The sequence below is a fragment of the Glycine soja genome, chromosome 15 (genome assembly GCF_004193775.1).
Source record: "Glycine soja cultivar W05 chromosome 15, ASM419377v2, whole genome shotgun sequence".
Lineage (NCBI taxonomy): Eukaryota > Viridiplantae > Streptophyta > Magnoliopsida > Fabales > Fabaceae > Glycine > Glycine soja.
The window spans coordinates 8,147,465-8,161,386 of NC_041016.1; the positions used below are offsets into that span (position 1 = coordinate 8,147,465).

General features: G+C 29.6%; 1 protein-coding gene across 1 annotated transcript; it reads left to right on the plus strand.

The window, feature by feature from the left end:
• The first annotated feature begins 4,180 nt into the window (after positions 1-4,180).
• LOC114388214 (heavy metal-associated isoprenylated plant protein 33-like) lies at positions 4,181-6,852 on the plus strand. Its single transcript, XM_028348579.1, has 3 exons — positions 4,181-4,599; positions 4,834-4,909; positions 5,089-6,852. The coding sequence occupies exons 1-3, from the start codon at positions 4,570-4,572 to the stop codon at positions 6,459-6,461; spliced, it is 1,479 nt and encodes a 492-aa protein (XP_028204380.1). The 5' UTR covers positions 4,181-4,569; the 3' UTR covers positions 6,462-6,852.
• The last annotated feature ends 7,070 nt before the right edge of the window (positions 6,853-13,922 follow it).

Consider the following 13,922-nt stretch of genomic DNA (forward strand, 5'->3'; position numbering starts at 1 on the left):
AACGGCCTCTAGTAATAACTTAGTAAAAGATGCCGACCATGTGTTATCACGAGAGATGGAAAGTGAAGATTCCCCACTGAAATGCATTTGGGATATCAAAATCCCAAATACTATTGGCATTTTTCTGTGGCGCTTATTTATGGATAGGCTTCCATCCAGGATCAACTTGAGAAACAAACATGTTTCACTCCCTGGCTTGGATTATCTATGCTCTTTTTGTCATGGTATGGATGAGGATTTGGTGCATTTGCTGTTTTCATGCAAAGTTGCCTCAGATGTCTGATATAATTGCTATAGGTGGCTTGGAGTGGATTGGGTGATGCACAATGATCCACTTAAAAGTAAAGCTTGCTACACCATAATTGCTTCTGGTTGTGTAGAGGATTGTCCAAGGCTTGGAAGGTGGTGTGGTTGGTCCCTTTGGTGTTCTCGAAACAAAATGGTTTTTGATGGGAGTGTTTTCGATTTCAATGTTGTGGTTGAGATCATCAAGTTCAAAGCTTGGTCTTGGATTTCAGCTAAGTGGAGAATCCATTGTGTTGCTTAAAATTGTTGAGGTAACATGGGCAAAGGTGGTGGTGATATCCGATCATGCAAAGCATGTTGTGGATTGCTACAAAACTACAATTCATGTATGTGTAATGTTATATTTACGTTGGGTCGAGGCTAGCTTGAGGTTGGGAATGGTGGCCTTCAATGCTTATACGAGGGCCTGATAACAATTGACCAGGGTGCAGGGCGAGGCATTTAAGAGCTCTATTTTGTATGGTTGGTGGGATCTTTGTGAGGGATATATATTGTTTTCCTCATCCTTGGTTATTCACTATATTTTAACCTCTATGCTGGTTAATATGCTTCATAACCAAGACTTTTATTTGTTTTTTCTTCGTACTTCCGATACCTATATTAGTATACATATTTATTTTGATGTAATGACCTCTGTTAATACCGCATAATTATTTATGATTATTTTTTAAAAACAAATTTAATATTTCAAGGACTAAGATTCATGCAATTTGCAAAACAACTGCTGTGAATCTCAGTCTCTCTCTCTATATATATTGCTTTTGCATTGAAGAAGTTACAATTGTTTTAATTATTTAGTTGAATTTCGATATGATGAGTTTGGTCCCAGGAAAATAAATAACATAGAATGACCTGTTTTTACGTGTAAGTCTAAGATTGCAGGAATCGGCTAAAATTTATTGTTGTGATCATGGAGGTGTGTGGATCAGGAGTGTGATTTTCGAGTGGAAGCCCACTTGAGAGGCACGGGTGCAAATGTACCAAAAATCAGTTCTAAAAGGGAAATTTACAACTTAGCCATTGGCTATAATAAATGGCAGTATTAAATTGTATCACCCAATTTTGGAAGATAAAATCTGACAGAGTTCATTCACATCTGCTGATGCTTATTATCAAAAGATTAACAAGAAATAGAGAACGATGAAATTATAACACTGTAACTTTATAATTATTATTTTTTTTATAATTTAATACAGAATATGATTTTACTTATTTAACTATTAAATTATGTCTATATGATTAAGATTATTTATATCAAATTTTATCTAAATTAAGTAAGAATAAGAAAATAAACAAATGATTTATATTTTAATATATTATAAAATATTTGCATTAAATTGATTTTAATTTACATGGATGAAGTAACAAATAATTTTATATTAATATCAAATTTTGCATATTTGATTAGAATCACTCACAAACTCGAATAACCCAAATCGATTCAAATTGTTTGGGTTGAGTTATTTACGTATTTGAATTAAAATTAAATCGAATTGATTCAAACCGTTCAAATACGAGTTTGATCATGAGTTTAGATATATAAATTCGATCAAAATCGAACTGAATTGATTAAAAGTTTTAAAATTATTTGATTTGACTTTAAATACTATTAATATTGAGACTCTTGGACTAATAGTGTTGAAATTTCTTAAGCTATTGTTTTCAAATACATTGTTATTTGTTTCACCTCATTTTTTCATATTTATTTTTGTTGTCAACGGATCATATTTTGTTTATTTATTTCAGCAAATCTAGTTGTAACAAATATGGTTGTAGCAAATCTTGCTACAATAAAGCTTATTACAAGAAATTAATTTGTAGAAAACAGTTGTGATTCAGATTATTATAGTAAATTTTATTGAAGAATATTTTGTCTTAATTTGTATTAGTTTATTTTAGAATATTATGTTGATGATATTAAATGAATCAATTTTACTACTTTAGACATTTGATAGTATTGTGTTAGTTATAATGGATATATGGATGAATTATGATATAAAATAGCAATTCTAAAAAGAAGAAAAAATATCAAATTTAAATGGATAATCCGTTGACTCGGATCGAAATAAACTGTTAATAAATAGGTTGAGTTTCAAAAAAAATTATAAAAATCAAATCGAACCAAAACATTGAAGTTTGATTGGATTAGGTCTTAAATTTGACTCAAACTGGTCTAAATTAGTCCACGAACACTCCTATATTTGATATATATGAAAAAAACTTTCAATCCAATTTAAAAAATATTATTTAATTAAAAATTATAGAATAATATAATAATTATCAAAATTATACTGATGTAATTTCATAAAAAAACAAATTACTAATCAAAATAAAGATATTTCATATATTAGTTTTAATAATTAAGACACTTTAATAACAAGTATTTAATTAAATACTTACATGAAGCCCTCAACATCAAGACTAACACTACGATTTAACGTAATTTAAAAAATAAAAAAATAAAAAACGAAAGAAAAAGCTTCTTCTTTCTCTCACACAATCTCCTTGCTGAATTTTTGTTTAGCATGTTGATTTACAATGAAAAGAAATATTACAACATTGTCTTGTTAACTATTCTTTATTTGATATAATGGATTAAAATGTCAATGATTCAGAATTATAAATTCAGTTTGCCAGTAAATTTCCTATAGCTTGTTTATGTGTAATATTGTAAATGTTTTTAGTTTATTGATTAATTAAAATTGAAAATTTATCTTTTATAATTCCCGTATTAAAAATGGACTTATAATATTTTACGTAAGTTAAGGAAAAAGCTTGGACTTTTTTAACCAAAAAAATACATATTACATCACAAATGCAAAATTCATATAATACTCTACTTTTTTTTAGTCAAACAAAAATATATAATGAGATATATTCAGTGTTTCTTAATTAGTATCCTTAAGTTACTTTAACTCTATTAAAAGTTACTACTGTATATAAAAAAAATACATATACTATTGTACGTGAGTTAAGGAAATAAGGATGGACAGTAAAAAAAAAAATAGATATTATATCATAAAGGCAAAATTAATTTAATACTCACCCTTTCTTAGTCAAACAAAATATTTAATGTTTCTTAAATAGTACCCTTACGTTACGTTTTAATAAGACTCTCTTAAGAATTACTATTATTGTATGTAAGATTAGAATTTTTCACTTTATTTGATATATAAATATTATGAGTAAATTAGTTTTTAAAAATAATAATATAAAAACATTAATATTTTATTTTTCTAACCTAAATAAATAAAATAAAGATGTTTTCAATAAAATAATAAGATTTTGGAAAAACTTAGTTTCTGCATTACAAATACTTGGCGTATTATTTCTTAATTAAAATTTGCATTTATTTTTACTTTATGTTTGGATAGAGATAAAATATTTAAACATTTTTCTTATTCAATTAAAGAGATAAAAGTTGAGCTTAAAAATTTGAAATTTTCTCTTCTTATTTTTCTCTAATTATAATTTTAATTTTTCATACTTTTCCTCATTTGAATAATTAACATTTATTGTTATTGTGAATGTTATTAAAAATAAAACATTAATTTTAATTAAACAATAACATCACTGATGTCTCTACTCTCTAGTACACAGTAGTACTTGACAATGTGTGTGATCGAATCTCACATTTCTTTAAGCCAAGCCAAAGAGAAGAGAGTTAAAAGTAGAATCTTAGCCAAGCAAAACGCTCCACATGGCCACGGTTAAAATTGTTGGGAGTTACAATTTACAGTACAACTTACAACAGCATAGAAACTAGAAATTACCGAACACCATCTATGACTGCTAAAATATACTTGTAATAAATACAATAAAAAAAATACAAAATTCTTTTATTACACTCTTTAAAATACTAGTATTTTTTTTCCTCCATTATTCTCTCTCAGCTAGAGCTTCTTTTTCCTTTCGCTTGTGCCTCACCCACTTTCTCTCTCTCATTCACCCTGAAAAACAGGATTCAGAGGTTTTAATGACTACCCTCCATTTTTGAACCTCTCTCTTTCTCTCTCTCCGAGTCTGAGCCTCGTTCTTCAGACTCGCTTTCTCTGCTCACTCAGAGACTGAGACACTTATCTTTTCTGTCATTGGCTCTCTGTGTTTGCTTCCAAAAGCTCTACACGATAAGCCAAAGATTGAAAGACCCTCTCTAGCCTATTCTCTGTTTTTTTTCCCTGTCCCAGTTGCTCAGATCTACTACCACCCCTTTCTGCATTCCCGTTTTTGTTTCAATCTTTTGGTCCATTGCGTTGTAAGACCATGAGTAAAGAAGAGTTTTTGAAGATACAGGTATGCTCTTTCATCTCTTTCCTAAAACTCCCATCTTTTTCTCATTTTCATGCTTTTACTTGCTCCTGAGTTTGGTTTTCCTTTTTTTTTTTTTTTTTGTCTTGCGTGTGTGTCATTTCTGATAAAGTTTCATGTTTTGTTTTACTTTTATCCCCCCATTTCAATAATTCCTCTTATTTACAACGAAATTTCTCTTTATTCTGTGTTGCCTCTTGGGATTGCTTGTACATGCAGAAATGTGTTCTCAAAGTGAACATACACTGTGACGGGTGCAAGAACAAAGTTAAGAAAATCTTGCAGAAGATTGATGGTATGTTAAGCATCTATCAGAAAAATCTCATGTTATATCTCATTTCACTCTTGAAAGCTTTATTATTATTTTTTTTGTTCCTTGAAGAAAAAAACAAAATCTCATATCTCTATAGCCATATCTTTGAGATAAATAGTGTGTTTGGTTATTTATTTGAGTCCATTTTTTCATTTTCACAGGGGTGTTTACCACCGAGATAGATGCAGAACAAGGGAAGGTGACGGTTTCAGGGAATGTGGACCCCAACGTTCTCATCAAGAAGCTTGCGAAATCAGGGAAACATGCTGAACTCTGGGGTGCCCCCAAAGGAAACAACAACATCCAGAACAACATGGCGAACCAGTTTAAGAACATGCAGATTGACAATAATGGCAAAGGTGGGGGAAACAACAAGGGTCAAAAGGGTGGTGGTGGGAATAACCAGCCAAAGGGTAATAATCAACAAGGGCAGAACCCCCAACAGCAGCTTCAGCAGCATCTGCAACAGCTTCAGCATATGAAAGGGTTCCAAGATCTGAAGCTGCCTCAATTCAAGGACATGAAACTGCCCAACCCGAACCCGAACCCGAACCCGAAAGCGGTTAAATTCAGTTTGCCTGAGGAGGATGATTTGTCTGATGATGAATTAGACGAGTTTGATGATGAGTTCGACGACGAGTTCGATGACGATGAAATGGATGATCCTCAGCATCCTCTGAATAAGATGATGATGATGAAGCCCCCTATGGGTGGTAAGCCTCCTGTGGGTAATGTCCCTATGGGTAATGGGGCTTCGATGATGTTGAATAGTATGATGAATGCTCAGAAAGGTGGCAATGGTGGTGGTGGTAATGGGAAGAAAGGAGGAGGTGGTGGTGGTGGAGGACCTGTGCCTGTTCAAGTGCATAACATGGGTGGTGGAAATGAGGGTAAAAATGGAAATGGAGGAAAGAAAGGTGGCGGCGGAAATAATCAGAATCAGGGTGGAGGTAACAAAAACAACGGTGGCAAAAATGGAGGTGGGATGCCAGAGGGTAAGAATGGAAACAGCAAAAATAATGGTGGTGGTGGAATTCCAAATAACAATGGGAATGGAGGTAAAAAGGGTAATAATGGAATGGGTGAAGGTGTTCAAGCTATGAACATGTTCCCAAACATGGGTGGTCATAATCCTAGTATGGTTGGGGCTAATATGGGCCCCATGAATAACATGAGCATCCCTATGGGCAACATGCCCATGACCCAAATGGGCAACATCCCAGCAGTTCAAGGCCTACCAGCTGCTGCCGCGATGAACGGTGGTGCCGCCGGCGGTGGATACTTCCAAGGTGGTGGTGGTGGTCCAGATATGATGCCTGGCGGCAACTCTTACCAACAACAACAATACATGGCTGCAATGATGAACCAGCAAAGGGCAATGGGGAATGATAGATTCCAGCCAATGATGTATGCTAGGCCTCCTATGGCTGTCAATTACATGTACCCTCCTCCTTATAGCTACCCTCCTCCTCCTCATGAACCATATTCCAACTATTTCAGTGATGAGAATACTTCCAGCTGCAGTGTTATGTGAAGAGTAATGGGTGGTGATGGTGGTTGCAAGCCTTTTCTAATCTGATGATGCAATATTATACAATGGAAATGAGTTTTTAATTTTAGTTTGGTTTTCTTCAATTTTTCTTTGTCTCTTTTTTTTTTCTCCCTAAGTTAAACTAGAGCTTCAGGTCACCATAGGGGAGTAATTTTATAGATTTTTATAATATTTATGATCTTGGGAACTATATGAGATCATGTATCGGGGGGATGTGGTTATGGTGGTGGGCTTCCTCCATGTGAGATGTTTATATGTGTTTATATGTTGCAAACAGAAATAAATTTTCAGAAGCAAAAATGAAAAAACAAAGAGAATGGGGTGAACAAAAAAAAAGCGCCTATCTCACTCTTTTTTCCTCCGGAGTCTTAAATTTTTCTTGACAATCAATCTTTTGCCATTCTTTATCATTTAGTTCTGGCACGCACAGTAACATCATGTCCATTAAAGAATGCTTTGTGTTCCTTTTCGACCCTTATAATATTTGACACTGTCCCTAATCATGAATGTTTGCGTGGTGGGGTGCACACTGCAGTTGGCATTTTGAGGGATGGACCCAGCATCAACAAAAAACAGTGGGTTTACATAGGCTTTTTGTGATAAGGGTGTGGGTGGGGCACCATACATCATCACCGTCACACTATAACCCCAAATTCCTGTGTCAGGGGTAATGAATTTATTTATTTAAAAAAATACTGATCACACTGTATTACGTGCTCCATCCAGTTTAATTAAATTTATTTAGTTACAGCATCCACAAACCAATGTTTTTTGCAGCTAATTGAATCCTCTCGATAACCACGGTGCAAATGGGGCACTAAGGTAAGAATATATAGATATTCACATGGATTGACTGTGGAAGCCCGTTGCCAATCTGATCTCATTATTCCTTACACACCCAGAATAATTCTTCACTATGCCAATTCAAAAGTTTGTTACCAGGACCTAATGTTTGTAATTATATATTTTTTTTAAAATTGATGTATATACAACTTTTTTTTCTTACTGAATCCTGATACTCATTATTGGTATAATATTGGGACTGTCATTATAAGTTGACCCATAACATTATTTACAAGATTAAATCATTAACAATTTTGTAAGAAAAATAAAATATTAAATAATTTTTAGTTAGTAGTAATAACACCACTAATTTCTGAGTATATAGAGATTTTTTGTTTATATAAAGAGGTGCAGCAGGACAATGTTTGGAAGCATACAAGGCAAGAGGCCTAAAGATACATAAACCCAACAACGAATTTTCTCTTTCTCACTCATAAAAATCACTCTAGGAAAATATTTTCCCTTAACATAAAGCTAAAGCTAAACGTTAATTTGAAAGATATTAAAAAGTATTGGTAATATTTTTAATTATAACTTTTTAATATGTTTTATTTATTAATTTATTAATAACCAATATTTTAAGTAAGATTGACTTCAAGTTTTAAATATATAATTATGTTAAATATTTAAAGGGATAATTTTATTATCTATAATAATGACTCGAAAAGAACTGTCTTCAATAAAAGATACATATTATATATAAAAGATATCTTAAGCAATATTTTTTCTTTAAATATGTCAATTTTTCTTATTATATTATGCCGAAATTTTGTGTGGACTTCAACTACATACATTGTGTACTTTCAATGTTGTTTTGATTGTTTTAGGTGAGTAACGCATTTTAATTTTTTTTATGTTGTAAATGTAAAATATCTATTATATTTGTTGTTAATAATATTTATCAGAAGATTTGACTAATTAGTTTTGATGATTCTTTCATTTTAATTATATTTTATTGATTTTTTTAATAGTAATATTTGTTGAAAAATTTAACTAGTTACTTTTGATGAGTCTTTTAATTATATTATTTTGCATCCACAATACTTAAATAAAGTAATGTTAGTGTATAAGTATTGCAGTGTCTGTTATACCTGATAAATATCATTTTTATATAATTAGAATTTATAATAATTAAATAGTTTTAAATATATAAATTATATTTTAGAAATATAATAAATAATTTAATTTATGGTACGAATTATTTTTTAAATATTAATAATTAAAGATAGACCGACATTAGTTTGAGATAACTTTTGTTTTTGTATTAATTGAAGGAGTAGCATGTGCAATGTATTTCCTAAAAGGAGAAGAGAAAGTTTCGAGAGTGTTTAATTGTTAGAGTGATTGAGTTCACTCTCTAAGTTGAATATTTTAATTATTATAGAGGACTAAATAGAAGAAATGTAAAACACACTAAATTATTTCTTTTGGAGTAAAAAAGTAAATAAAATACAAAAGTAAGAGCCTATATATTGTTGACTTAAATTAAAATATTTATAATTATAATTATCTTTAAATTAAAATAAATATACTCTAATTAGTATTTTATTTATTCATTCACATTAAAAGAACCAAATTTAAAACGTATACAGTAATTATGAATATTTAATTTTTTAATAAAAATATACTTTTCCCACTTAGTAATAAATAACATGTATAGGAAAAGTCAAGAAAAACGTTTGTCGACTTTAGAAGCAGTTTTTTTTCTTCATCTTAACTTGCAAAAATATTTGGTTTGAACCTGTAGCTTTTTGGTATGCTGCATCGAAGCCAAAATTAGGCATCAAATTGAGGGTAAAAGGCAAAAGAGTGTAGGTGTATGTGGATGTACGTGAGAGACAATCAAGTTAATCATTGAAGACACAGCAGTGTTCATGTTTTGTGCAGTGATGCTGTTGTGCTTTTTCTTGCTTTTAGTGGGTCCTTGGTATTGACCTGACAGAAACCCCAAGAGTTTCACTTGGACCCTTCTTATCTGAAACTACCATGTATTCAAGGGACGAACTTCTACCGTTACCAACATATTTGAGAATCAGCCAATCAGATGTAAAATAATGTTTGAAGTAAACATATTTTTATTAACATATTAGGATTTGAATTGAATCGTGTGTGATAATATTTCTAACAATAAAAAACATGCACCACACTGTAAAATGCTTGAATAACTTCTTATCCTTATAAAATAGGTATTTTTTTTACTCTAGTTTATTAAAGTTTTTTTTTCTAATTTTTAGTCAATATTATCAATTAATAAGTTAATTGATGATAACTTAAAAACGACATTGATAACTATTGTGTTGTTACACCAAAAAACTTTAAAAATTAAAACATTTACAAGAAAAAAAAAACTTTTTTGTTTTATAGGAAACAAAAAGTCATATAAGCCCTCAAAATATTATAAATGAAAGATGATTTTAAATTAAGATTGTTCTCTTTTTAATATTAGTTTAATTATATTTTTATTTATATATAATTTTTATCTTTTTAATTTTAATTTTTCACATTTATTATTATTTGTATGGTTCAATTGATACAAAATGATTATATTTAATAAGTAATCTTGAATTCAAATTTGTAACATATGATATAATTACATTTTTATATTCTTCAGAAAAAAAAATCACATTTACTTACAAATTGCAAACCAAAGATACTAAGTAATCAAACATGACAGTGCCACAGAATGACAATTGTCAAAGCCTTTATTATTAAAATATTCGTTTTATTAATTTAGGTAAAATTGTCACTGATTTAGGGGTTATTCTTGAATTTTGAGAACAGAGCAAAAGTTGGTTTTTTTATTAAATGGATGTAAATTTTTCACATGAAAAAAGGTCGATTTTGAATTATTATAAAAAATGAGATAAGTTGTAATAGATGTTACGATTTCTAATTTAAAAATAATAATACCTCTTATAATTTATCTCATTTTCGATAATAATTTAAAATCAATTTTCATATAAAAAATGAGTAAAAAAAATTACACCGATTTGATAAAAAAAAACCAACTTTTGATTCCAATAATCAGGTTACTCCGTGATAAAGTTTCTTTCTAATGAAATCTACATGAATTTGACTTTTGATTAATGTTTTTTTTTTCTTCACATTAGTGGTTTAGGTATTGGGTTGAGTAATTTAATAAATTTTTAATTCGAGTCACCTAATCTACTCACACGATCCAATTTTCTTCATTTTTTTCTTTATACACTTACTAGTTTGTGTTTTGTTTTATGGGATATTTCTTCCAATTCCTATTCGTGTCCTAACTCTCAATTATAAAGACGATAAAAACCTAATCCATCATTATTGTGTTCGTATTTTCAATATTGCAGCTCTCATCGTCCTTAACATGTGACCCGAGCTAAGAAGTGAATTATTTAATTTGAGAAAATAACTTTTTTTTTAAAAAAAATAGTACTTTTTTATCAGTTAAAAAAATACAAGAAATCAAATAAAAAAATCCAAAATATTTTCTTAAATCAAACTACTATATGAAAGTGATACAACTCTCCACCCATGCCAAGATGAAGCGATTACAACTTCATCCACTACACACGACGGTGGCACCGCCCCCACCCTTTCATATTATCCATTGTGACCTAATTCATACCACTCACCCATTAATTTTCGAGGGACACTTGTAGCCTATGGTCATTGTTTTAAGTTTTCATGGTTGCTGCTTTTTTTTTTTTTGGGTTCAAACTTAATATATAAATCTAGTTGTTGAATATTGCTTATAATAGTTGAGTTAATTCCTGTTGCTAAAGTTTGGGAAAATTCTTGTTATATTCATGTAATACTAAAAAAGTGGTGTAAGTATGAGTAAAAAAAAAAATATTTAAAGGAGAGCCAAGCCCAGAACTACTCAGAGATGTTACATGTCACAGCTGAACCCGTAACATCATGCATAAGATAAAAACTACACCCAAAGGATGTTCATGTTGAAAATGCACCTCCCATTCCCTATTTCTCCATGTTGAAAATAGATTAATATTGTGATATTCCTATTCTTAACTTTCAACAGTCTAAATGCCGAATTATAAACTTTGGGTGTGGATGAGCTAAGCTTTTTTTCATTGAAGAGCTTAAGAAGCTTCGTTTTGTCCAAAATCACATGACTAGCCTGAATAGATTGGGGTGGAAATTATGGAAGAATGCATCCTGGATTTGGATCCATGGTCAGGTTATCCTAATTGCTAGAGTAGGGGATCTTGCACCAATGAAGTTGTGTGTGGTCATAGGTGGACCAGTTTGAGGAACTTTTGACCTGATTGGACGGATAAAAAATATAAGTTTTTTTTTATTGATAAATATTAATTATTAGTTTTTTTTATTAGTGAGAAAAATTGAACTTACAACTTTTCATTCTCTAATCTCTTTTTTCTTCTTTTATTATCAAATCAATCTTATAATTTTTTTAAAAAAAATTGTAGGTGATTCAATGCTATGCATCTATACAAAATTTGATAATACCTTGATAGGAAGATTCTAAAGCCATAAGACAGATAAGAGATTAGACTGTAGTCGGAAAAAATGATATTGAGTCCACATGTTTTATTTACTCATGTGAGCCAAGATTAGCCTAATAACAACTCAAACACCTACAAATAAAGAAAGAAGGATAGAATATAATGCAAATTTTGAATTTCTTTTTAATACTAAAAAAATAAAAATAGTGTTAGCTATTGAATCATAATTTGGGGCTATATAACTAAAGCCATCTATCTTAAGATTAATTATAATTAAACTTAAATTTTGGGGATATATATATTTTTAAGAGAATGTTAAAATGTAAAAACAATATATAAAATAAGAAATATAAATGTAATTTCCTTATCAAGTAAGATTTAATAATTATATTTACTATTAATATAAAAAAAGTTCATAAAAGTTATCTTTTTCTAAGAATCCAAGATATATATTATATTTTAAAGGCGTATTTAACTGTTTATGTTAGTGAGTTAGTGGGTGGCCAAAAGCTGCTTGCAGGGATATGGTTATTATAGTAATATGGTTTACAGAGCAGTACAGCAAAATGGTCCGGCTAGCAGAACACTCTCTCACATACAGACTAGACTGCACTGCTGTCTTGAATAATGAGTAGATCCATAGAAGGCACTTCACTTGTTTCACCTTCTCTCTCTGCATTGCAATATCATCCAAAATTAGAGGCACGTGCACATATCTGAACATGGGGCTGCACAGGGTTGAAAAACTAGATAATTCATCAGTGGATCAAATTCTTCCTTTCCTATACACCTTCGTATTCCTAAGCTCTTTGTGTGTTCAACCTACCAATCAAAAACTCCTCTGGATTAATCAACAGGTACCTTTTTTTTTCCGTTAAAAATGACATGTCCATACTCTCCGTAATTTGATAATATATATATATATATATATATATATAAAGAAATCATATTTTATATAATGATCAAAAGTTATATTGGTGTAATTTAACTTTCTTCTTAATTAATTAATATCTTTCTAAATTAAAAAAAAATAATCTCAATATTATATAGAGGGTTTTTCTATATTTACAGTTTAATTTTCGTTAAACAAAACTTATACCATCGGAAGCTAATTAATTTAACACGAAATAGTCAGTATACAACATTTTTTTTAATATATGTGAGTAAAAGTATGTGCTAATTTAAATGGATCAATGCATTCAATATGACGTTTTAATAAGTCAAAAATACAAATATAGAAGAGATTAATTTGAAAAAATACAAGTAACTGAGTATATATATATATATATATATAAAAGATTAAATTATATCGATATAATTTTAATAATTATTATATTATTTTTTATAATTTGATATAAAATATGATTTTTATTGATTTAATTGTTAAATTATATTTGTATACTATTAAGATTGTATATTTTAAATTTTTTTCAAAATGATATTTTAAAATATTTATATTATATCAATTTTAATTTATACGAATGAAGTAATAAATGATTTTAGATTATTATATAATTTTGTATGGGTGATTTATGTGAAATCAATTTTTCAATCCAAGATTCAGTTGAGAGTTATAGAATAATATAATAATTGTTAAATTTATATTAATGTAATTGAATCCCTCTTTATTTATTAATTAATAGTTCATCAATTTAAAGAATATTTTTTTATTAAGGATTATAAATTTACAGTAAGATATTGAAAGACTATGAGTTAGGACAATCTTTATTTAGCTCTATAGCTGAATATGACATGTAAACCTCTACACAGGCTATGGCATAAATTTACCTATATGACACATTTAATGCAAAAATCATAGCATTTTGACGGTAGTTCTTGTTTTGTTGAGTTCGGAATTGAACATTTTTCGGCTGGGCTTTTTTTTTTTTCTTTTGTGGACAAAAAAATGTCAAAAAAAGATATATATTTGTTTTTCTTGATCAAGAAACAGTTTTTTCCACTAACTTGCGTACATTTAAGCAGACATGAATAATATTCTTGAAGTTCATTTTTCATAGAAATAACTCTTGACCTATCATTATCGTGACAAAAGCGTTAAGAATACGGTTCTAAGACAATTAAACAAAAATTCAAAAACTAGGAAAGAAGAATTGAAGAAGAAACCGAACGT